Source organism: Anas platyrhynchos, chromosome 29 (assembly GCF_047663525.1).
Source record: "Anas platyrhynchos isolate ZD024472 breed Pekin duck chromosome 29, IASCAAS_PekinDuck_T2T, whole genome shotgun sequence".
NCBI lineage: Eukaryota > Metazoa > Chordata > Aves > Anseriformes > Anatidae > Anas > Anas platyrhynchos.
Genome location: NC_092615.1, coordinates 2,706,490 through 2,732,412, shown reverse-complemented (window position 1 = coordinate 2,732,412; position 25,923 = coordinate 2,706,490). Strand labels below are relative to the sequence as shown.

The following is a 25,923-nucleotide window of genomic DNA, read 5'->3' as shown; positions in this document are numbered from 1 at the left end:
AAAGGGAAGAAAGTCAGGGTAATGCATCATAAAAGGGGCTTTATTCTTTTATTTTGTCAATTGCAATTTGGCTTTAATTATTTATGGTAATACTTTGGAGTGTGCTAGTAAGTGTTCTATGAAGTAATTTATAAAAGGAAGGAAACCTAAGTAATAAGTAATGTTCACTACTGCATCTGCTATTAAATCTTTGCTGGGGTGGAGAGCACCACACACCAGCCCTGTGTGTATGCAAAGTACCAATTAGCAAAGCACTATTGTAAAACGCAAAGGTTTAATCAATGGGAAAAATCCACTCAAAAACAGCGAGCGTGCTGATTTCAGTTATAAAAATTACCACATTTCTATACAGCAAGTGGCTTTTTATCTGCAACCGAGGAGCACTTGAAGCGAGCGCGTTGCTCCTGCAGGTAGTATGGGAGGTCAGGGGACCTGAGCACCGCGCTCCAGCCAAATGCAGCTGAGCCCTGGGCAGAGTGGGCAGGAGAAGGACCCAGCCAGGCACAGCAAGGCGACGCTGCCTTCACAGGAGATGTTTTAAGGTGCTCGCTGCAGAGATTTTATGACTTGGGTTGGGTGCATAACCAGGAGGCAGCAGCTCTTGGTTCTACGCCCCAGCAAATGAGAAATTTGGGAACTATTCCGCCACCTGGACCTGTGTCCAGACCTCACCTGTCAGTGCTGCCTGGTTTTCCCTGAGCTTGAAGGCACGCAGGAGCTGCCTCTGGGGCCGTGCAGCACTTGAGGGAGCAGATCTTGGGAAGGCCTTCCCTTCTGAGCTCACTGCAGGGCTGCCCATTAATGCACAGCCAGCTGAAGCCTTAACAAAATGATAATACCTTCCAGCTAATGAGAAGCCACTGCAAATAACCACGGAGCCAGCAATTTCCAGTTCCATGGCTACCCTCGACTGGATAGAAGAAACAATGGAAGTGACCATATGCAATCGAAGAAAAAGAGGAGAAACGGGTCTGCTTTATACTTTTCAATTATTATCCCCTTCAGCTCCTCAAGGAAGAACAGCAGGCAAAGAGCAGTGTGGTGCTTTGGTTTTTTAATTTAAATAGCAGTTTCCTTTAAATAGAATGTTCCAGCCATAGAAAGATTTAAATCACTGACTGAGATCAATTAGCCTAGGAAACAAGGGAAGTATTTTAATGGGCCTTTGATTGCAGAGGCCGCAGCTCCTCCAGCACTGCGCTGGGAGAGGAGGCGAGCTCAAGCTTCCAGCTTTGCTGCAAGGTGAGCCGGTCCCTGCCACAAACCAGTGTCCTGGGGGTTTCCTTCCCTCCATGGGGGCTTCCCACTGCAATGGGGCCACCACCCCGGCCCCGTCTGGCATCGCCCGGGGGGCTGTGTGGCCGTAGCAGCCCCTCTGGATGAATTAGGGCAGGAAATGGGGTCAGCGTTGTGGCGAGCGCCGGCCAAATGGATGCTGGCCAAGGGATTACGCGAGAGGCAGCGTGACAGAGCCCAGGGCCATCTGATGGGAGAGGACATTGTCAGAACAGAGTGACAGCTCCTCACGCAGTCTCCGCAGTTGTGACAGACAAAGCTGTTTGCTGTTTCTATGCCTCAGTGGGGAGCATCGCAGACGAGCTGGGATGCTACTGACGCGCCTGGCATGGGTGGAATTCAGCAGTCCCTCCAAAATCAGGGGGTCTCAGCTCACCATCACCAGGCAGCCACTAACAGCTGCAGCCTCAGAGTGGTTCAAAGAGCTGGCACAGATGGGAGAGCATCCCCAAGGCTACCCAGGTGAAGGAGATGCTGCCCTGTTCTACAGGTTAGGAGAAAAACTCCTGGGCCAACTCCACCGGCAGCTCAAGCAGGTAACAGCAGCTCTGCCATGGACGCCGAGTCCTGCAGCTTGTAAAGCTCCCCTCTGTAAATCTGTGAGCAGCAGGAGGAAAAAAAAAAGCACAAAGCCTCCCTGTTCAGAACCCAAGGACACTGCAGAACTAGAGGAGAGAGAAGGCGAGCTGCTGGCAGCAAGGTGCCTGCCGAGCACTGACAGATTTCAGCAGGGCTGGGGCCATGCAACTGGTGCCAGCTGTGCCCGACCAGCACCAGCCCTTCCCGAGCGCACACTGCCACCGGAGACCCTTCCAGCACTCAGATGTGGGATCTCCAGCTCTGCTGAGCAAATCTCACCCCACAGAAGACAGGGGTGGATGAGACACTCATTCCTTCCTGGGAAAACCGAGACCACAGAAAAACTGGAGTCCCCCAGAAGTTGGGAGAAGCCCTGAGCCTGCAGAGTGCCCGCTCCCAGCAGCTCGGTGAGCTCGGTGCACGTTTACAGAGGAAAAAGACTCCGGTTTTCACAGGCACTCGGACATCACAACAGATGAATCAGGGCTGTACGCACACAAAGATGCACTTGCACGCACATGAACTCTCTATCTGTGCCTGCGAAGCTGCGCTGCTTGCTTTGAAAACCCAGGACAAAGTGACTGCCCAGCAGTGCCACAGCACAGCAGCAGCACAAATGCGACTCTGCAGCCCTACCATGGGGTTTTCTACCGTCAGTGCCCTCTCCCCTCCTGCACAAAGAGCCAGGGATGGACATTTCTGCCTTCAGTCTCCTGTTTTGGCAGGAGCCAGTGAAAGTAGAAGCCTGCCTAGCCCCAACACCCACTTTCAGATGCCAACGAGGCCGCTCTGAGCACAGCTGGAGCTCACCAGGCAGCTTTAACCATCCACCCGAGGTGCTTGTAAGAACCTACAAGAGCAGTGGCTGCAATATTCAAATAGGACCCTGGATAAATACTTGGGCAAATCATTCACAATGGGTTCTCAAACTGCAGCTTGGGGACAAATTTATGAAAATTGGCAGCACCATTTGAGTTACAGGCTGGCCCAAAGCTACACACCAGAAAAGCGGCCCTATAACAAACTTACCTGGGCCCGGCTCACTTCCCAAGCTTATTAAATGAAGAAAACAAAAGCAAACATTGTTCTGCATACGGACATTTCTCCCTGCAAAGAGGGGCTAACTGAACAAAACTCAGGCAAACACATCCCCATTTGCCTGCTGCAGGGAAGAGAAAAAGCGCTGTGCAAAAAAATTTCTCAGCAACAAAAGGTCGAGCATCCCATTCAATCCCCAGTGACTGCGTCATCTTAATAAACCCCGATAACGAAGCGATTATGTTAAAAGCTGTCAAGGGCTACACTGACCAGAGCAGCCCTCTCACCAGCTTCAAGCAGCTTTGCTGGGGAGGAAAAAAAAATTATAATTCAATCAGCTTGGAAGAGTCTATTCCCCACTGATCCCAAGCGCTCAGCCTTCATGTTGAAGGAACATTACATTTGAGTCACCGAAGATTTTCACTTTTTTTTTTTTTTTTCCCTTCCCCTTTTCATTTTTTAAAGCAAGAATTGAAAGGCAGCAAAGATAAAAAGTGTGTTAAACTGGACCCGGTTCATTCAGGGGAAGGAGCAATGTAATACTCTTTCTTTGGATGCTGTTGTGAATCCAGCCCCAGCGAGTAACGTGACAGCGGTCACTGGTGTCTGACAGGCACCTGGAAGGACGGAGCAGGAGGGGACAATACGGGCCAGCTGGGTGGAGATGGGGCCAGGAGCAGGGGTGGAGGTCCCAGCAGAGCTGCCAGGCACCTCCCTCCCCTTCTACCCAGCTCTTTGGCAGCCTGAGGGGCAACCCCAATTTCAAAGCAGGCTGGGACCACGCTGCCCTATAACATCCCTGCAAGGCAGGACTTGGAACAACAGCAAGGCACTAGCAGAGAGCTAAAGATGCTGAAAATTTAAAAGAGATCACCAAGTCCTGAGCACTTCCCTAACGTGAAAAATTTGGGCATCCATTTGCTGGCTCTCTGCACTGAAGCCTGCCCTGCTGTTGTTCTCCAGGAAAGCAGAGGCATAGGTGAAAGAAGAGGGCAGGGGCCTGGCCCAGACTTACTTTCAGCTACGCAACCGATCAGCAGCACGGAGAGGAGGTTCACGAGGGAGACCAGCGCAGACATCCCAGGGCTGGGAAGGATCCTCATCCTCTGCAGCGGCCTTCAGCGCCAGCCGGGAAGGCTCCAGCTCAGCAGGCCTCACAGCGCGTCCCCAGCGTCATCAGCACCTGCAGAGGGAAAGGGGAGAGCTCAGAGAGGGGAACGAGGGTAATGGATGGTGTGGAGGTATAGGGTGACCCAACAGAGCCCGAAAAGGCAGCAGGAGCTCAGGAAAGCTGTGGCAAGGTCTCTGCGAGGAGAGAGGGCCTTGATGCCACCAAGGGACCACAACTGTAGCAGCTAACGGTGAATTCCTGCCCAGCACACACACAGAGGGAGAAAAGGGAAGAGTAACCAGGAGGCAGCCACTGCACAGGGCCCGTGTTTAAAGTTTAGCACCCGTCGGCTTCCCCCAGCCCCACACCCTGTCCCTAACATGGGAGAGGAGCAGCGCTGGCGAGCAGCGAGGTGTGAAGGGATCCGAGCTGACAGGGCCCGGAGCCCCTCTCAAAGGGGGATTTTTCCACAACACGCTGGGCTGGGAGGAGAAAAAGGGAAACCCCACACGCAAAAAAAGCCAGAAAGGAAGAAAAATATCGCCCACAAAAGGGAAGATGAAGCAGGAGATGCCTCCCTTGTGTCTCCTTTTGGTTGCTGAGGCTGACCCCTTCGCAAAGCTGCAGTGGCATTAAGGGAGCTGTGTTCTCAGCAAGTCCCCCCACCCCATATGTCAGCGACAGAGTTGTGCCCCCAAAGGGCTGAAAATAGAGGCGAGAGACGGCGAAAACTGCAACAAAACCTCCTGGTAGGGCCACGGCCACACGGCTCCTCCGTCAGGCAGGCTGAGTGCCGCCGTGACAGGCCAGCGTTGTGGGAAGGATGCTCTCAGATCTGTGCAGATTCCTTCCTGCCATCGGTTACCCCAATTAAAAATCAAACCCAGGGTTTGTCACCTCTTGGAGAAGAGCCAGGTAGGAGATGTTGTACAGCGATCAAAGGCTTTAGGACTAAGGGGATAGCGCGGCTGCTGAAGCTTTCTGATACACATCAGGGCATGAAACCATCGGGACAGGCAGTGTGAAGGGGCATTTTCATCTTTTTCGGTCCCATTAACTCTCCAAGGCTGAACCGTACAGAATTAAAAGAAAATCTAGGATAAACAAGAAGTCCCCATATGTACTCGGCCCTGAGGAGCAACTTTTCAGAGAGAAGCTTTGGACTCGCACTTTGAGGATTACAAAGCCTCTGCTGTGCGCTCTGTGCTACTCCAGATCCTGCCCGCTTCAGTGCCGGCTTGTGAAAATGCAGCAGAAATACTGATATTCGTACAAGAGAAAAAATCTGGATTATACCACCGGGAATCTCTTAAAACGTTTGTTCCAGACGCGATTAGAGCAGCACGCAGAGGCCCCAACCAGACTTAACGGGGGGCTCGCGGGGTTGCAGGGCGCTGGGCTTTCTTTTGGTGTTGTCAGAGGTGAGCAGAGACCAGGACCATTAAGACTAGCTGCGACAGTAACTGTTAATTAAATTGGGGATGTGGCACCGCTGCCAGCACAACAAACAGAACTAGTTGCCGTTTGCTGGCTCTCCCTTCTCCCTGCTTCGGAGTCACCCAGCTCCTCAGTCCCATCAGGGGGGCTGGAGGGGCAGGAATCAGAGCGCAGGCGTCCTCCCAACCCTTTAAGGTCTCTGTATTTCAAAACCTGAGGCTAGCCCAGCCAGAATTTCACAAACTGTTTGTCCTTATTATCACAGACAAGTCCGTCCCTCCCTGCCCAGTCCCAGTAAATGCCACCCAACATCTCCACGCTCCTCATCCACTCTTGACATGTGCCATCAGAGCAGACGAGGCTGCCCCACACAACCTGACCCCCCAAAAATGGAGCTGAACGCAGGCATGTAGGGGAAATGTTCCACCTTCTCTCCTGCATCTCGCGTGGCTTTTCATGCCATGTAATGGGCTCCGATGGAGAAGGTCTGGTTAAGGGGACACGGCAACAGCTCCAAGATTAGAGAAGGAGATGCCAGAGGGTGACACTTCTGCTCCACTGCTAATGTGCTTCCCGAGCCCTTGATGGAGACAGAAAGTGCTGGCAGAGATATTAGGACACGTCAACTTCAATCCAGCAGCTCATCCTTCAGAGCAGGTACGGCACCGGCTGTCTCCCCCCGGACATGGGATTTCAGGACACCAAGACGTGCACCCAGCCGGCACCCCGTGGGTGTCGAGGGGGGACTGGGGCAGGAGTCAGCTCTGGGAACACAGAGACTGGGAACAAACTCTCAGTCACTGCACGATTCCTGCCCACAACGCCAAACACGCAACATTTGGAAACCCAGGCACCATGCAACAAGCCTCTCCTGCCCTCCAGGCAGTGCTGAATTCGAGTGGGAATCGCTCTGGTGAACGCTCAGATCGCAAGGGTTTCATCAGCCATCCTCTCCCTTCCTCTGCGTGTGCGTGGCTTACCTTGTCTGTGCTCTCTGAAGCAGGCTCACATCACTCCCCCCGCCTGGCTCTGCTCCTGGCACGGCACAAGCAAACCCAACAGCAGCTTTCCTGCACTGCTCCACGGACCCGCAAACTCTCACTAAATTCCCTGGCACAGGATCTCCTGCAACAGGAGCAAGCCACCCAATAGACCTCAATCCTGGCTAAAGAATGCAATTAAGTGAAGTCGTGGCCCCCCAGTGGGGTCAGATTTGTGCTAGATACGGTCACATTTCAGGAATAAGATTAATTCTTACAGTAAAAGAGCTCCTGTAAGACATTCATTCTTGCACACTGCCTGATCTCCAGCTTTAAGCATGCAAATGTGCATCTTGTAGGCACTGTGCATAAGATCTTCCAGAATATTACTAAAACTAATAAAATGGAGAGGTGTTTGCAGGAAGCAGCCTCCAGCTGGGGCTCCTCCAGCCCCTACAGAGCAAGGGGCATCCAGGGACCCACGGGTGCTGGGAACAAAGGGTGAAACGCCCCAAAGCACCAACATTTCTTAAGAGCTTAAGTTCCATTGAGAGTCAAAGGGACTTAAGCTAAGCCGCTAAGATGCTTTTGAAGATTTTCCTCCCAGCAACTCCCATTTCAGAGGGTGCCGGACACCTAGCTCCTGTAAGCTCCTTTGGGTATCCAAGGGGATAGAGGAGGGCTTTGCCTGCAGACCACTTCGGCCAGCTTGGTTCCTGCTGCTTAAGGAGGGAGCTTGTGGGAAGCAGTGCTTGAAATAAAAGTGTCTGCACAGCTAGGGGCATCGGAGGGGGCAGAGCCACGCAGGCATTTTGCCATTTGTTACCTTCTCTTAGCCCGCATCAAACCTGCGGCTGAAATGTTTGCTCTGCAGTTAAAAGAAATCCAGCAGGGAGCACGGCTTCGTTTCAGGCTCCCTAGAATGAAACAACTGGAAAACAGCTCCCCAAAACGCGTTCGGGCTTCTCTTGCTTCTGTTTCACCCGCACGCAAAAGGGAGAAGGGCCATTTAAAATAAATTCCCTGCAGAAACTTCCACGCAGATCTAGCAGATGATTAAACATCTTCATTTCCAGTAGCTGCGGCGGGAGAACGACTCCCATTAGACGCAGCAATCGAAGCAAACACCTTAGAGGCACGGGGCTGCGCCGAGGTCTCTCCTCCTTCCAGCAGCACCAGCTTCGTTTGTGCTGTGAATTAACAAAGGTCAGTGGGGCGCTTCATTTCCTCCCAGCAACCTCTTTAAAGGAAGAAAGAAGAGCTTTTAGCCCAGCCAATATCTCATTTGGCACCTCCCTTGGGGAGGGGAGAACCGAGATTTTAATCTCCCCCCCCAGCAATCCCAACCCTGCTGGGGCTGGGATGGTGACGCCAGTGCTGGTGGCACCGGTGGCAACTGGGACATGGCCCGGGACCATCATGGGCCCGGTGCTGGGACAAGGGGATGCCAACGTGCAGCTTCCTCCTGGCAGCTGGGCTGCTCTGCTGGCCACAATTTGCCTGGTTTCCCGGGGAAATAGAGCATGAAGACGTGATTCCAAGTACATGCTGCTGCCGCTCACTTCCCCTCCCCACCCGGTATCGTGCTGACCAGCTAAACCCTATTAAATAGGGGGGGTAGATGGCAGCCACCCTAATTCCCTCCCGATCACGTGCAAGGCAGTGCTGGTGGGGAGGGAGGTGGCGGTGGTGCCCCTGCTCCAGAAGCGAGTTTTCGGCCTCACGAGCTCCTGGGGAGGCTGCCCCAGAGGCTGAGCTGCTCAACAGCCAGGGGCTGAGCTCCACACGCACCTCCCTGCCTGAAAAACAAGGTCTTGGGGCATTTCCAAGTCAGCCCCCAACTCCTCCGGACGCAAACCCTCGTCCAAGCTCCCCAGCCCACCTCAAGACGCAGGCCCTGGTCTGGCAGCCACAGTTCCAGCAGCCAGCAGAGCCCTTCCAGAGCCAAGCACGCCTGTTTATCCATCGCGGAGCGACTCAGATCTTAAAGAAAATATTTACAAGAAAGAGGCAGAGTATTATCTTCCATGGGGAAACAAACACAGATGGAGGAAAAAGAGCTTTGATCAGGACTGCCGCGCTCCTATCTGATGCTTTTCATCCGCAGATCTCCAAGTGCTTTAATATGACAGCGTTATCCCTCTTCACGGAGCGGGAACCCAGACGAAACTGCACACTCAGAGAGCTCTGAGCATGAAGTCGTGCTGCCTCTCGCTGTGTTTGCACACAGCCACACTCCTCCTTGCTTCTGACAGCATTTCTGGTCCTTTCGTGCACGCCACGTGCCCGGCACCGTCCCCGAGGAGCTTTGGGGGCAGCAACATGGGTGCTGCTGCCCGTGGGCACAACGGCACGGTGAGGGTTAAGCCGTGGTCAGGGCAGGAGGAGCGAGAGGAGCTCTGAGCTGGGCTCCATCGTCAGGAGAAATTAATTTCGGCCCAGCGTGTCCCCGCAGTGACAGCTCTGACAGGCGGAGATGTGTCTGAGCCGGCCGGGATGCAGCCGGCAGGTGCAGCGCAGCACAGACGGGTCCATGGGGATGAGGAGGAGGAGGAGGAGGAGGAGGAAGCAGAGCACCTCGGCTAAGCCCAAGCCCAGCACGCCACGTGCTGCTGCAGCCCAGGAAGGGCTCTGAGGGCCTGGCCGTGCTGAAGGCAGAGCAAAAAGCAGCGAGGGAGGCGGTGCTGGGGCAAGCAGTGTGCCCGGGCTGCATCCAGCCAGCCCAGCGCTGAGCCCTGAGGCTGTGCCTTCCCCTTGGGGCTTCGGGAACACACGAAGGGGCAAGGTGGGGAAAAATCAGACCCAAGGCCACGTTCCCCCTGCTCTTCTCCTCCTCCCTTTGCTGGTATGTGCCAGCCTCCAGCCTTTACCGATGAACACAGCAGATTTCCACCAAGCACCTCCCAAGCATCGGCGACCATCAGCAGCCCCGTTCCCTCGTGGTTCGGGGTAACAGTTTGCATTTCTTTCTGCCAGGCCTCCGAGCTTTCTTCCTCTCTTTAGGAAGTCGCTCATCACGAGCCCCGGCTCAGCTGCCTGACAGGCTGGGAGCTCCTGGGGGTGCAGCCGGCACCGCCGGGTAAATCATCGCCCGACGGCCTCACCTCAGCGCAGTGAGCCTCCGCGAGGGGAATAAACACCATCCTCTGCGAGAAAACAATGCTACGGAGAAAATCATCACCATCCCCTCCCCAAGGGACTGTGTCCCAGCCCTGTGAGCAGCCAGGAGGGTGGCACGGGGTCAGCGCAGCCTGCTTGAGGCTGGCGGAGAAATGTAGGTCAGCAAAGGAGCAGGCACTCAGCCCCAAAGTGCTTCAGTTTTGGGGACGCTGTGCATGTTCCCAGCTAAGCTGTGACCTTTTTAAAAGCACACTGAAGTCCTTTTTGTCAGCACAAATGTTTTCAGCAGGTAGCGATTGTTGAGCAACTCTGATGTGCCCACCTCTGACCTCCAGAGAACCACCACGCTGTGGTTCCTTCACGCGCGGCACCCCTCGCGAGTGGTTTAGTGTCACTCGTGGTGACGCTGGTCAGGAGCAACCCACAGGCTGGTGAGGAGAGCAGGTCTGTGCCCCTTGACACAAATCCTCTCTCTGAAATTCCTGTGTCAGGAGCACCAGCACATTTCCAACCACAGACAGATCCTTCTGCATCCTAGGCAGCCAACGCAGCCGCACTCAGCGCCACCAGGCCTTCTCCAAATCAGAGGTGCCATGCGCTGCTCACACAAAGCAGAGGAGAAAAGAAATTAAGACTCAAAGAGCCCAACAAGACAACAACCCATCGGCAGCAAGGCTACAACAGCTCTTCTCGTGTCTCGAGTCCGAGCTGGGCAAAGGCACTTCTCCACCCCAGGTCTCCGGAGGGTTCAGGCTCCCAGCTTCCCGGGAAGGAGATTCCCGGAGCCTTGCCTGACTCCAGCTCATGTAAAAGGAACCAAGAGCACATGAGAGAAGTACTGAGCCATGGAACCAGTGCTTCTCTGAAATCCAGACAGCATCGGTGTCTCCCAACAGGCGAGCCCCTCCAGCCTTGGCTTCCTGCTCCCTCCACGCAGCAGCCTGGCACCGCCGCGTCTCACAACCTTGCCGCCCTCTGAGCCATGCTCCCTGCCCACCAGCTCAGAGCACCCTAAGATGCCCTTAGGGTGCCCTTCGAGAGCACCCTAAGGTGATTTCTCAGCAATATTAGCAAAGGGTCTCGTGCAAACCTCCCTGGAGGGCTGTTGGTGGGTTCCTGGCTGCAGCACCTTGGCCAGGTGCGCGGAGTGGTCGCTCCCCGGCAAAGTGCCGGTGTTTTGGGGGGATGCACCCTGCCCACCTCCTGCTGGCACAAGTTTGCACCCAGGCAGCGCATCTTCCACCAGTCCTCAGCCCAAGCTGGAGACAGAAAAAGCGATGAAAAAGCAAAAGGAAAGAGAAAAGGAGAGTTAATTAGGAACGCGGGGTGCTTTATCAGTTCCAGCTCAGGGCGCTGGACCGGTGCAGGATGTCAGCAGCCCTCTCGCAAGAGCGACCTTCTCATTACAGGCGATTGCTGATCAATTGCCTCCGTTTGTCATCTTCATCTGCTCTCCAGCTCCTCGTGGATCCTCTCTGCTGAAGCAGGTGTCCAGGCAGCTCGCGGGGCCCTGTGGGATGCTGGTGACCAGTCCCTCCCGGTGCTGCTGTGGGGCCTCGTGCCCTGGTGCTGGCACCCCCTGGCCACAGGCATCATCCCGGGAAAAAGAGTGCTGCAGAGCCCAGCCCTTTCTTTACTCCTTTATTTTTCTGTCTAGACACAGCCCCCGATACCATGAGCTACAGCAGAAATAGAGCAAAAAATCCCCAAACCACACCAGGCCAAAAACAAACACCAAAACTCACTGAAAACCCAGCGCCCTGGAGAAGCCCATTTAAACCCCATAGACCCAGGCAGGAGCCCCCCTCCCTCACACCCCACTGACCCCAGAGAGGCTCCTACTGACTACCACGGAGTTGGGCTGGATTTAACCTCACGCTCACCATTTTCAGGGTCCCCATGGCCAGGAGATGCCGAGGGACTGCCCTCGCTTTTCAAATCAGGAAAAAGCAACTCCCGAGGCTGGAACAGCTCAAGCCCACGTACTGGAAAGCCAAAAGTCTCAGGAAACAAAAAAAAAAGGGGGAAGAAATACATTTCCTTCTATGGCTCGTGCACAACACAGCTGCTCTGGCCTGCAAGCCTCTGGGTAGGCAGCCTGGGAGAAGACCTGGGAGCGCTGCGGTCCCTGCACGAGGCCGGTGCCCCCTGCACACCCATGGCAGAGACCAAAGGAGAGGAAATCAAAGTAACGAAGCAAGCAAGCCAAGTTTAGCCTCACTGCTGTTTGGTGCTACAGGAAAACCATTGTGGCAGCAGTGCAGCTGATGATCGGGTTTGTTTCTTACCCCAAGAAAAAGGTACAGTTGGGACAGGTCAAGGAGCATCGGTGGGAGCAGGGCGCGTGCGGCTGCTCGGCAGCAAATCCCCCAGCACGGCGAGGACGGGGCCTGAGCTGCAGCACGAAGGACGGCGAGCTGAACTGGTCCTTACCATGGGAACAGCTCTGCCACGACAGCTCTGATCTTGCTGATTAGCAATCGGCAAGTAAAGCTGCTCAGGGCTATTAGCACGGGCTGGCTGTCTCCCCGGGCTCTGCAGCAGCCAGCTCGGGAGCCACGCACTGGAGGACTTTCACCCACCCTGCTTCACCCAGCCACCAGCACCGGGGCTGCTTCACCCACCCCGGGGACCTGCTGCAGGTCAGCTCCTGGAGCAATGCCACTACCCCTCCACGGCCCCATGGATGCCTCTGGATGGGCCCTTCCCAGTCCAGGACCCGGGGAGCTGCAGGCAAGACCACCACGAGGCTACGCTGCACCACTGGGCCACCGAGGGCTCGGGACACCACTCCCCATCCTCCCCTCTGGTGTTTAAGGCCAGCCCTTTTCCTGCAGAGTCTCTCCCCCACCATCTCCTTGCCAAGCGTCCCAGCCCTGCCAGCATGCACAGGGGGTTAAAGTCCGTAAAGAGGATTTGCTTTTCAGCTTGCAAGACAGAAGATGAGCAAATCCCTTCCCGTGCGCTAGCAGGAATCCTGTGTCTCAGACCCACCAGCCAGGGGAGATTAAGGGAGAAGGAGAGAAAGAAAAAAATCCCATCCATCACTCACTGCCATGATCTCATCTGAGTTTAGGAGCTGAGCTGGGATGATGCTGGGTCCCTGCCTGGGCTGGTGGAGGACCAGCAGCCACCAAGCACACTGGGCAGTCGGTGTCTGCGCTGCTCAAGGTCAGCAGAGCCAGGGAGCCTCTTCCACGCTCCATGCTCGCTGATTTTATTCTGCCTCATCTGCCTAGGGAAGCCTCTGGCTCTTGTCACATCCTCGCAGAGTGCCCCAGCTCCAGCGGGTGCCTGCAGGAGTCACCTTAACCCCACAGAACCCCACAAAGCACCCGCACGGTGCCAGGCAGGAGCAGCGCTGAGCCGAGCGGCTCGGCCAGGCAGGGCTCACCTGCAATTTCCATTCTCCGCATGAGATGCGTTATTAAGAGGCTGCTAAACAAGCAGAAATCAGGAATAATGTCCTCCTCGCCATCCTCCAGCTCTCGCCCTGCTGGGGTCTTTCTATTAAAGCTGATTTTCCCCCCTCTCTGCTCCGAGTGGCCGTAGGAGCACGGTCCTGCAGGCTAGCGGCCGTCCCACCCGGAGGTGGCTGCGATAACGCAACCCAAACGCAGCCAGCCCACACCGGGGAGGCATCAGAGGCTGCTTAAAACATTGACAAGCACTCAGAGGCTGCTAACAGCCCTCCTGCAGCAGGAAAGGAGCCTGTGAGAGGGCCCTGGCAGATCCTACCCATTACCCCAAATTCCAGCAGACCCCACCTGGAACATTAAGACCATCAACACGCAATGGAGTGAGCCTGGCGAGGGAGCAGGATGCTTTTTGTCCTCTGTTTGCTGCAGGGCAGGACGAGAGCTGCCCCCAAGAAGCAGCCGAGGGCGGTGCAGGGAGCTCGCCAGCACCCAGGCCCCCTCTGCCCAGCTGGGCAGTGCCTCGGCCATCCTCGGCGGCACCGAGCCAAATGGGAACGGGGCCAGCAGCAAATCTCCCCTTCGGACGCGTGGAAGCCACCATATTGCAGAAAACGCTTGGATTCTCGCCGTGCCATCTGGAGCCGCTGGGAAACGCGGCCCTGCCGTCCCTGCCAGTTACCACAGGGAGAGAGCTGCGGGCCCTGAAAGGCAGAGCCTCCCTGCGAGGGCTCAGCCCCCTCTGCGACACGCCTGGCTTTTCCTGACCCTCCTGACTCCACAGCTCTCTGCCTTTGGGAGCTGCGCCACAGCCTCCCCTATCCCAGCTCCGGGCACTGCCATGTCCCAGAGCAGGAGGCGCTGGGGACCCCCCTCCTGTTCCCCTCCCCAGCTCAGGGCCAGAGGCAGGGGACAGCACAGCGGGGCCCAGCAAAGCGTCTCCAGCATCTCCAGTTCCACGGGGCTGAGCGTGCAGCAGAAGCAGCTGGGGGCACAGCCAGGTGCTGCCCATGGCCCTGGAGGGCCAGGAACATCGGCACACCAGGACCAACATCCCTGTTTCAGAACGGCCTTGTTCCAGGACCACCACCACTGCTCCTTCCAGGATATCAGCATGCCAGGATCACCACTGCTCCTTCCCGGACACCATCCCACCAGGACCACCACAATTCCTTCCTCAACACCATCATTCCAAATTTCCCAAATGGTTCATTTATGCTGAGCACATCCCCTGGTGTCACATCCATCCATCAGACAGCAGTGGTGCATGGACGGCCCCAGCACAGGGACAAAACCAAGGGGTGGAGGGGCCCCCAAACTCCCCTCGCTGTAAAAGTGCCAAGAATCATCTCAAATCTCAGCCTGAGGCCCGCTCCCCGCTGAATTAAAGCCCAGAGCCCACAGCAAGGCGATCCCAGAGCAGCTCTCCTCTTGGAGGGGTCAGCGTGTGCAGCGCCGGGGCCACCAATTAAAGCTTTTAACGAGGCAGCCCCAGCACCTCGCCAAGCCCCCAGAAGCCTTCGCCCGATGCTCTCTCCGCTAATAGCCGGGTGCCGTGGCCGAGCGCTGGGTCCGGGCTGCCTGAAATATTTATGGCAAGCTGGGACCAGCTCCTTCCCCTCCACGATCCCAACGCATCCACACATCCCCAAGCAGCAAGGCGGGGTGCCGGGGGGGCTTTATTTTGTTTTTAAAGTTTCCTCCCCACCCCTTTCCCACCACAGCCTCAGTTCAGGCTCTCTCGTTAATCTAATTGTTCTCCTAATGAAGATCTGCAATTCCTCAAACATTAATTACCAACGGCAGCAGCGGCAGCAGCTGTGGAACAAGAGCTCCCTGTTCCTAATAATACGCTTCACACTTTTGCCTGCCACAGCTCAATTTAGCTTTGCGTGATTTGGCTGGGGGGAGATAAATAAAATTCCAGCTCTGGGGCTCTGCAGACAGCCCTGGAGGAGGCGACGCTCTCCCCAAGCCCGTGGGGCTCAGGAGCACTTTAGGACCTGCTAAAAAGCCCCCCCCTTTTTTTTTTTATGGCACCCCCAGCTCTGGCCCCGTGGACGTCGGGTGCAGCTCTGGGCAGGTGTCAGGAGCTCTGCAAGCAGCTGGAGCTGCGCCAGCTGGAAGCAGCAGCGAGGTGCCGCAGCCGCGCAGAGCCTTGGTCCCTGTCCGCAGGCGAAGAACGACGGTGGCAGGGGGGAAGGAAAGGCAGAAAAGGAGAGGAATGGAAGGAAAACGAGAGCCTGGGCAGGGAGGGAGATGAGCAGCACCCTGATGGGCTCCGGGAAGGAGCCGGTGGGAGCAGGGGAGGGAGGAGCGCAGCCGGAGGGAGGGCGATGCTCCAGCTGCTCCTTGTTTTGCTCCTGGTGAAACGGAACGAGGAATAACGGGAAGGTTCACGGTGATGGGAATAAAAGCCGAGGGCAACAACAGGGCTGGGATCGTGCAGGATGCTGGGGGGCAGCACGGGGCTGGAGGGCAGTGCCTGCAGGAGGGGCTGGTGCGGACACCCCGGGGTCCTGCAGCCCCCCGGGGGGAACAGGGGCTGTGCACATCCCTCCCCTGCCTTCAAAACCAGCAACAGGGGCTGAAGGGAACCTGAAGGCAGAGGGGAGAAAGCTGTGGGCAGCCGAAGGGCTGCTGCCAGCCGAGCCCCTCCGTACAAAAGAGGCTCCCAAGCACGGGCTGGAGGAAGCAGCTGGAAGGGCTGGAGCCAGCAGAGCTGGAGCTGCCCCTCTCGCCAGCGCCACGCAGCCAAAAATACACAAGGGGAACAAAACAAAGCAAAACAACAAAAAAAACAACGCCACGAGAGTTTTCGGCGACAAAAGCAAACAAATAGATTTGTGAATAAATATTGATTTGACAGGAAGTCAGAGAAACCCTTCCAAAAACACACGCTGGCACCAGGCTTCCTCTCCCAGCACGACGAGCAGCCGCCGGCATTTCAAGCTCCGGGTGCCTTTGCCTGGCTGAAAATCCGAGCTGCTCCGCGGGGTTTCTGCTGCCAGGGGGCAGCGGGCATCGCACGGCAGCATTGTCTCATGGGGTTTCAAGAAATAAACCCTAGGGTCAGCCGAGGAGCCTGCACTGGGCAAAGCAAAACCCTGTTATTTGCCCCGAGCTCCCCCCAAGAGGAGCGGTGCCAGCTGCTGGTGTCGGACCCGGTGCGGCTTGGTCCGAAGGAGTAAAATCTTTCCTCCTGCCAAAGCATGGGGCTGAGTCACAGACCTGGAGTCCCGGGGGCCGAGGGATGCTGCTTCGTGCTTTTTGTTGACCGCAAGCACAGCTGCGCGTTCCCTGCTCCGTCTCGGGCGGACGCCCCGGCCTTTCATCCCGGGAACGCCCCGCAGCACTCGGGCTGTGCAAAAAATTGATTGTTATGCCCCACAGGGGAATTTGGAGACTTGTTTTCCGTCTCACGGGGTGAGATGGGCCCTGCTGGGTGGACGACAGGGCTGGGACTGCTGGCAGAGGGCAGGGCCTGGCACACAGACAGTCCTGTCCCTTCCCTGCCTTTGTGTCGGGGCAGCAAACCATGGGCTGAGCCCCCAAAACCACAGCAAAAAGCAGCCAGCACCAGCAGCGCTCCTCTTTGGAGGTTCCCCGCTCACATCTCAGCCTTGCTCAGACCCACGAGGGATCCAAGAGGCAGATTTCACCTCCTTCACCCCCAGAACCATCACGCTTGGGGGAAAAACAGACAAATGCTTGAGCTCTTGAGGGCTTTAAGGTCATTGCGAACTGGAAGGCTGGAGGTCAACAGAAACGTCCCGGATGAGGTCTTGGTGCTTCATCACAGCAATCACAGCTGGAACTCAAAGACCTGTGAGTTCAGGGCGAGTGGCTGCACCTCGCTGCGCATCCCGCACTCCTCCAAAAAAAGGTTTCCTTTGTTCGCCTTCCTCCCTGCACGGCGAAGAAATCCCGGCCCCGTGAGCGCCATGAGGGGCCGGTGACGCCGATCACAGCTTTCCTGCTCATTTCTTTTTCAATGAGTGAATTAGCAGGCAGCCAGCCGACTTGAACATCCCCTTATCTCTGCACCAAGCTCGCTGCTGAGGATTTGCATAATTTTAATCTTTCCCACCAATGAGCATGAAAAAATTAGTTTTCCACTATTTTATCTTCTATTTGTGTTCAATAAACAGAGCTGGCGGCTTTGCTCCATGGATTTATACTGGGAAACGGGAGAGAGGAGGAGGGACAAAAAATCCCCCACGTCCAGCGTTCGGCCAGAGGAGAGTTAAAGCCGAGGAGGGCAGCAGGGTGAAGGCTCTGCAAAACCCCGTCCGGATGGCAGCTGCGGACAGGTTTGAGATTGGAGCCTGGATTTCCTCGTCCAGTCCCAGCTGTTTTCCCTGGAGTCCCTTTCCTATCTCCCAGAGCAATTACCCCGGCTTCCTCCCCGATTAAGACCGGCGCTTTTCATCTCAGGCAGAACGTGCTGGGCTCCCCACGTCGGGGCTCCGGGGCCCAAGAACATCCCGAGAACATCCCGACTTCTGGCACGGGCTTGGAGGTGCCTGGAGAGCCAAGTCCCACCTGGAGAAAACTCATCTTGTGCAGAGAGCCGAGCATCTGCAGGGACCGGGTCACCCCAGGTCCCTTCTCGTGCTCCTGCACCTACCCAAGGTTTCGGCTCCTCATCGCTGCAGGTCCTGAGCCCTGCAAGGTCCTGAGCCCACACAGCACCTGGTGGATTTGGAGTGCACGGCGGCAGCCCAAGCGTGCCCTTGCCTTTGTTTGCAGCGTCCTCGAGCTGCTTCGCTTCGTGGAAGGCGGGGAAGGAGAAGGGCAACACGCAGCGAATCGCAGAGCTTGGGGGGGGGCTGAATTTAACGCGTTCTTTAGAAGGGGATGCACCAAAAATTACACTTGTCTGGATTAAAAAATCAAAAGAAAAGGCACTTAGAAGAAAAAGCTTCTGTGCTTGACCCCTCTCCTGCAGAACAGGAACATCTTTTTGGGCAGCACACAGCAAAGGACGCCAGTGGCTCAGCCAAGGGTGCTCAGGAGCTGCTGCAGTGAGTCCCCCAGCCCCACACCCCTGCCAGCTCCGGGTTTCACACCCGAAATCAGGGCAGCTCTGAAGAAAAAGAAATCTCAGAGAACATCCGAGGCTCTCTCCTCCCATGTGCCCCACTCTTGAGCAGGGTGGAAGACACAACCACAAACCCAAGCCCTAGATTTCCTTCCTCCCCGCGGAGCAACCTCAGCTCTCCGTCCGGGGGTGTACGAGGCTGGGGGAAGATTTCCACCATCCCCAGACACCCTGGCTCGTCCTCTATGCCCTGGTGGCGACCCAGAAGGCAGCTTTGTAGGGAACTGCTCCAAAATACTGGCACTGGTGGGATGGCTCAAGGGCCAGGTCTCCCTGGGACCCCTGTGCCTTTGCTCTGAGGTCCCCGTCCATGCCCCCGAGGGACGGGAAGGGCACAGGGAGGTGCCCCGGCTTCTCCCTCGCCTCCCATCCCGGTCTCTGCAGGGCCGTGGCCTCTCCCTGCTCCAGCTGCTCTGCACCCGGAGGTGCAATTACCTTCCATACGTTCTCTATTTACGCTCCGGGAACCGTATCATTTTCTAGACCAAAAACATAATTAAAGAGTCGGAGCTGCCTGGAACGCAGCCCTCTCTCCTGCCATCCTCTCTTATCTTCTCTAAAAATACCCTGGAGTGGCAGCCCCGTGCCAAGGGGCAGCTTGCGGTGGGGCCGAGCCACACAGAGGAGCAGCCCCAATGGGACGGGTGTCCCGTGAGGGGAACGGACCCAAACTTGCCCGTTTTAGCCCCAAGAAAGGGCTGCCCCGCTGGGAGCCCCGTGCCCTGCATCCAGCCCCGTTCTGCTGCAGCTGGGGCTGCGAGGGGTCATTTATGTGAGGAAAGGTTAATTCCGATTTAACTTTTAATGCAGTTTATCTAAGCAATTCTCAAAGCCTCGGGCAGAGGGACTAATTGCGAATTAAAGGGGCTTTGATGATCTTTGCTCTCCCAGCAGAACCGTGCTGGGGTTGGCTCCACTTTATTCCAGAGCAAATCCATCCAGCCAGAAGATGCAAAGACGTATCTGCCCAGAGGAAAACCAGACCCCTAAACCTCCAGCTTTACCCCAGGGAACAAAAAACGTTGTCAGGGTGCAAACCTCAGCTCCCGAGGCAAAAGCAACCAGGGAAGAGAGAGGCGGCTGGGGAGCAGGAGCCGCAGCTCCACGAACACACCTCCTACCCCCACGTGCACCTGGCTGGCAACGTAACCCAAACCGCTTTGCTGTTTGGCTGGAGAGGGCTCGGTGAGGCTGGAAATGAAATCAAGTGGGCAAAAGGCAGCGAGCACAGCAGGGCTCTGAGCCACCCGTTTCAGAGCGCTCCCCAGCTCTCTGGGATTTTTCTCTACTCGCTGCCACGGCGCCGCTCCTGCCAGGGCTGGACGCCCTCGGCCATCATGCGCTCATCCTCACCTCTTTGAACGTGCTGATAATTTCCTGCTCCTTCCCCAAGCATCATGAGCTCAGTCCATGTTTAGAAAGCCCAGGACAGGCTTCAGAAGCACTGCCAGCCCTGATGTGCTCCTGCTCACACGCCCGTTTGGGTTGGACGCATGCTCACATGTGCTAACGGCAGTCACCCCAAGAAAATCCCAAAGAAACCCCTTTGGAGAGAGGATGTGCACCCACACGGTGCTTGCATGTCCCCAGGAAGCGCCGTACAGAGGCAGCCCCAGGGCAGGAGCCAAACCCAGGGGGTGGTGGGTGCCAGGGGGCTGCAGGCAGCACGGTGCACACCAGGATCCCCCTGCCCCAGGTTGTGGTCGTGGTTTCAGGTTGTGGTTGCCTTCTTGGCACCCCACAGCCTGGTGAGCACAACCGAGGCCGTGCAGGGGGCAGCAGCAGAGCCCTGCACACGCTGCCCGACCTCCTTGGCCCCCTTGGAGCCCGCGGGCAGGAGCAGCAAAGGAGCTGACGGTTCTCACCCGCACCTCTCGCCCACGGGAACACTCGGTGCTTCTTCCCATCCCAGAAAAGCGAGCAGCGGGGCACCCAGTGTGGATCTGGGGACACAAAAACACCTCCCCAGGCCTCCCCCTGCACCCACGCTGGAGGGGAGAGCCCGAGGCACGCGGGGCCTCGAGGGCCGACAGACGCCAGGGCAGCGCCGCCCACGTGGGGGTCAGGAGCTTTCCAGGAGGTGAGAGGCAGCCCCAAAACAAAACCCTGCCCGGCTCACGAAGCACAGAGCCCATGAACAAAACACGAGTTTGTGGTGCTCCCCCTCTCCTGCGTGGACCCGTGGGCCCAAAGCTGTCCCCGTGTCCCCAGCGCGGCCGCTCCCTGCAGCGGGGGGTCCCGCGGCCGCACCGCACGCGCGTGGGGAGTGGAGGAGCGAGAGCAATCAGTGGGGTGGGGGAAGGAGAAAAAAAATAAAAAGGAGAGTGAAAACCAGCTATGAAACAGCCCCCGGGGACATCCACTCGCCTGGACTTGCTGTAATTGCGCTGCCTCCCAACACAAAGCTCTTGGCGTGGCCCTCTCGTAAAACTGGGAGAAGGAAGGTTAAAAAAAAAATAAATGATTTTTAAATATCCCGAAGGGTCAAAACAACCTTTTAACTCGTCAGCTAGCAGGTTCGAACAGGACTGCGAGCGCTGCTTTCCATAGCTCCCAGGGCCAGACACCGAGAGCAGCCATCTGAACTCGGCTCCTGCAGGCGTTGCGGGTTTTCCACAGCCAGAAAAAAAAACGAGGTAAAGGGACTGGCACCGCACCCCAAAGCCACTTCCCGGCAGCAGCCCCGGCCCGGACACAGCTCTGCAGCACCCATGGGCTGCTCCTGAAATAATCCTCGGCAGACACGGGATGGATCCACCCTGAGAGCCCCTGAGCTCTGAGCCCAGCTCCATCGCCCCGTGTCCGCGGGGAAATCCCTTCTCCCCGCAGCTGTACCTGGCCGGGGGGGAGGGAAGGAGCTCTGCTGTCTCCTCTCCCCCTTCACCAGCACCTCTGCAAATGGTTCAGCCAAGTGCAACCCCCCTAAAATCACCGACTCTCCAAGCTGCTCCTCGCGAGCTGGGGGCTGGCACGGTTTTAGCACGAGCTTGTCAGAGCCGTGCCCAGGAGCCGGTGGGGAGTGCAGCCAAGGGACCCCCCAGGTTTTGCCTTCGCTTGTTAATTCGCACAGAAGTTTAAGGCTGCTCGGGTGTAACCTCCTCTCGGGATTGCTCAGCCCTAACACATCCTCCAGGTAACCAGCGGGCCCCGTGAAGGTGCAAAACGCAGCACCCACGGAGCCTTTGGTGGTAATTTTTGGTAAATACACTGTTTTTTCAGTAAATTTCAGCAAATACACCGCTCCCTTGGTTACGTGAGCTGGGTCTGTACATCACTCAGCGCCCTGGCGCTGTTGCTGCTGAAAGCAGCAGCAGGAAAAACTTCTCAAAACTGACTTCCATGGCTTGAGGTGCTGCAGCCCTCTCCCTGCAGGAGCGATCCTCGTTGACGATTTTTTTGGGTGCCCTGATGGAGTCGGACACGGGGAGGGGAGATCCAAAAGCTGCTCCAGCGCAGGAAAGGCTGAAGGGTGCTCCTTCTCCTTCACCCTTGGGATTGTTTCAGATGGCCCCGAATACTCCGAAATAATCCTTCCTACTCAAAGACTGGACAGACCCACCTCGAGAGCCCCCGTGGAGCTGAGCATCCTTGTCCTGGAGGCCCAGACCCTCAGAGGAGCCCCTGATGGGGCCGAATATAGGGCTGCCCACGGGTTTTACCGCTCTGTCCTTGGTGCAGCTGTGAAGCTGAGCAGCTACCTTGATGCCACATCCAGCAGCAAGCTGACTCCCAGGTTGTGAAGCAAGCAGAGGAGGGGTCTGCTGAGGACTTTTCCGTGTTTGTATTTTCCAGCTGGGCCTCAAACAGTGTTTACAAGGGAAAAAAGGTGTCTGAAGAAGCAGCTTAAAAAACGCACGCATTTCTGTAAATCCTCCCACTTCCAAGATTGTATCAACAAATGAAAGAGGGAGGAGGACTAAAAAACATAAATAGGAGCCTCACATCGACAAGGTCCCTTTGAACAATTTTCAAAGAGCTCCACTGCCAGTTCTCCTATTTGATTTTGTTTTTTTTTTTTGACTGTGTTCCTCCACGTACCCGGTGACTCCACCAGTTCAGGTCCCTTCTCTGACTGTTCCTAGAAGAACACAGCCTGGGTCGGCAGCTACCGAGCGTTTCAGACGTCTGCCCGGGACCTGGGCCGTGCCGGGATCTATTTCAGGGTTTGCTCGAGGGGGATGGCACGGCTGTAGGGCTGCACATCGATGCCGAGGATCCCGGAGCTGCTCCCAGCTCAGGCACAGACCCACAGCGGCCGTTTCCCCCGGCTGTCTTCCACCAAGGACATCCAGCGGGGAGAAGAGTCGAGCCTTTATTTTAGGTGGGCTCATTAGAAGCGAAGGCAAACAGAAATCTTGAGCAAACACCGAATGCTGGCAGCCAGGAGAAATTTAAGACGTGGGAGGCCTTTGCTGGATGCCCTGACCTTGTTTGTAAGCGAGCGCCTTCAGGTAGCGACCTGCTACCCCGGTGCTAAGCAGAGGTAAAACAAAAGCCCCAGACCCCACGACCAACAGACTGCCCACAGACCAGGCAGAAAACACTCCTTCAAATCAGAACCAAACAATTTGTGCGTCCTCAAAGCCAATAAATTCTTCATTTATTATCCCAAATCCAACGCCAGGAATTTAGCACCTCATCTGCTCCCTCCCTCCCAGCCTGGCCGCACCAGAAGCTCCAGGCTCTCCTCCATCCCGAAGCAAATTGCAAGCCCGGAGCTCGATGCACTGACTACAGATCCTCTCCATCTTCAGAAAAAAAAATAAAAATAAAAATAATAAAAAACAACCTGCATGAGGCAGCCCTGGGACCTGCACAGCTGATGCTGCGAGTGGTGACAGCAAAGTCCAAGGGACAATTGAGTTTGAGATTATGAGGGGAAAGAAGAAGCGCTTATACATGCGCATAAACCGTAAATAAATGAAAAATAAATCCCATGGAAATGGTGACAGCAGCCCCCAGACAGATCTTTACAAATTGCCTTTTACAAGTAAATAACATTACGGCAGGGTTTATGGGCTGCCCTGGGAGGGGTACGGGCAGCGCTGGAAACGCTGCGGCGGCCGTCAGGAGAAGCCGGGAGGACTTTGGTGGTGCCCAGAGCCCAGATCTGCTCCCCAGCAGCACGATGAGCTGGGGGAGAGGAAAGAAATGCAATCCGGCACCCCCAGGCAGCGGGGACACTGCTGGACTTGGGGATTTTCCAGCATTCATCACGCCAAAGGTTGGTGGAAACCCCACGGGAAGCAGACCCCGCTCACACTTCCCGCGGTGGCCGCGGTGCCCAAACGGCTCTGCCTCAGTTTCCCCAAGATGAAACAAAAAGAAAATGCTCTGGAGCCGTCTCCCAGTGCCCAGGGTCTGGTATGCTCAGGATGTTTAAGTGCTCTGAGGTTTCTGAAGGACCTGCTATAGGGAAAGTATTCATTTAAATGTCTCGTGGCACCGCACATAATGCCAGGCAGATTTCCTTCCATTCTTCTCTAATAGCTTAATAATCCTCAAAATAGTTTCATTGTTAATGCTCCTGGTGTGTATTTTATTAGGGCTTTTTAGGTTGCAAAGGCAGGTAAACACTCCACAGCTCCCCAGCACCTACCAAAGCACCTCTCACAAATCATTCCAGCTCCTCAAGCACCCGCTCGGGGCGGGGGGACCCTTCCTATTCACACCCCTCCCTTCAGCCAAAGCCACCCAAGACATTTTGAGCTTAAAAACCTGCAATTTGAGCTTAAAAACCTGCAAAAACGCAAACTCCTCCTTCCTCCCCCCGACTTTCAGGAGCACACAACGAGAGGAAGGAGGCAGCACCTTTTTTCTTTTTTTACCTGTGAAAATCCAGTGGCTATTGCCCAGCCCCCAGGAGGGTTTTTTATGCATCCCCTTTTCCGTCTGCTCCCCACCAACGTAAGCCACTGATCCTCCCCGTTGTCTTCCACCGACACGCCCCAGGCACCCGCCTGCTGCTGCATTTACTGCTTTGGGATCTCTTGGTCCCACCCGTGATCCCCATCCCAAAGAGTCACCAGCGGAGGCAGCGGCTCATCCAACCCCGGAGGATGCTCGTGGTGTAAGGGGAGATGGAGGCTCAGGCACAAACCTCTCTTTAACAGACTTTATCCCGCCTGGAAGGGGTTTTAGCTGTTTGTATGTGTTATTTGGGAGGCCCCGTGTCCCACATGCCACGGCCGAGAAGGTGAGAGCTGCCAGGGCTGAGCTAGCAGAGATAAAGGACAAGCTGGGAGGAAGGGAGGAACGCGCGCACGCCGGCTGCTAGCACGGCAACACCGCTGCTGTAGCTGGAAAGGAGTCGGGGGTTGTATTTGTAGGTAAATCCCAGCCTGAGATAGGAGGAAAAGAAAGAAAAAAAAAAAAAGAAAGAAAAAAGAAGCAGTTTTGTTTGGCACTCCTGGGGAAAAAGAAAAAAAAGAAAATGGAAGAAAGAAAAGAGCCTCCCCCTCCAGAAAATATACAGAAATAAAAATGCAAAATCAGCCCGAGTTCCTGATGGAGAGGCTCCAGGGTACAGCCAGTTATTGAAGTTTTGCAACATAAAGCTTAAATTATTTATTATTATTTTTATTTTTCGAGAAGAAGAGAGGAACAACACGTCTCCTTCCTCAAAAGTTAACAACTGCGCGACACCAGCTCGGCATTGTCTCCCCGTTTTATCGCCGCGGTGCAGCGCTGAGCAGATTCCACCCCAGGGCAGACACAAAACCACAGGGCCACGGTTTCTAATTATACCCTCTATTCGCAGGGAAATGGTTTATTTATTAGCTCTTTGAGCTTCCCTTTCATTCATTCTCAGTCCCAGTCCCGGCAGCGAGGGGCTCTCGACAAGAGGGGATTTATTAGGTTTGCTCTGCTCCCCACCTTCCCTGCCTCTCCCTCCTCTCCCCGCTCGGCATTCCAGGCAGCCTCATCACTTTTAATTCAATAACTTGCGGTATAATTACTCCGTAATAACACCATTATCTTAACGTTTACTCAGCAGCTGTGATCCCCTCGCAGCCAGGCGAGGAGGGAGAAGGGGAAGGGATTTCTCCGGGGAGCGGCCGTGGGGACAGCAGCCTTTGTGCGGGATGAAGGTCCCCAGAGGACCCCAAAAAAAAGCCCAGCTGGAGGTGGGGATGCTCTGAGGGAGGCGCTGAGCCTGCTGCCCTGCTGGAGCCTTTCCTTTTTATCTGCCTTTCCTCGCAAGCTGGCAGGTTTTGTACGCGGAGGAGGGAGACCAAAGGGACAGCCCCGCGCCTGTGATGCTGCAGAAGCCATTTAAGCACACCCAGCGCCTCGTAACCGCCCCAAAAAAGCCCTGCCACTGAGCAAACAGACCGAAAATGAGGGTGGGCGATAGGAAAAGAGCCACCGAAATGCACGGCTGTGCTCTGGGCTGTAGGAAAGGGGCTCACCTGCTGCAGAAATCGTCTGTTCAGACAGAAACGCTGAGCGGGTGATGTAAGGCATTTACACATCACCTCAGCTAGCACCTACTGCAAAGACTTGCTTTAATTTTTAATCCAGAAACCCATCGGAAAAAGGCTTTCCCCTTTTCACAACGGCACAGTTGGTCAACAGGGTAAGAAATTCTTCTGAACCCGGACTAAAACTGAAATCCCTTGTGCAGCGAGCGAGGCGGGGAGCAGTGCAGGACGCAGCAGCCACCAGCACCTCCGAGCTTGCCTTGAAAGGCAGAACATCACCCTACAAGCCCTACCCAGCCTTTACACACAGCCGGGGAGTTGGCACCTTTGGCCTCCTCGCTGTGGTTTGATTTGCTCTGATATTGAAACAAACAAGCCCACTGCTTATTTAGGCAGAAATGTTCCTACACGCACGACA

The 25,923-nt window shown here is 55.8% G+C and overlaps 1 protein-coding gene across 12 annotated transcripts in view; it reads right to left on the bottom strand.

Moving 5' to 3' along the window:
- PTPRS (protein tyrosine phosphatase receptor type S) overlaps window positions 1–25,923 on the bottom strand; it is a 150,406-nt gene that overhangs the window by 94,534 nt on the left and 29,949 nt on the right. For all 12 annotated transcript variants that reach the window (XM_072029079.1, XM_027471879.3, XM_072029082.1 and 9 more), the window contains exon 2: window positions 3,929–4,096. In XM_072029079.1, the coding sequence (XP_071885180.1) occupies window positions 3,929–4,016 (88 nt within the window). In that variant the 5' untranslated portion in view covers window positions 4,017–4,096. The remainder of the gene's footprint in view (window positions 1–3,928; window positions 4,097–25,923) is intronic.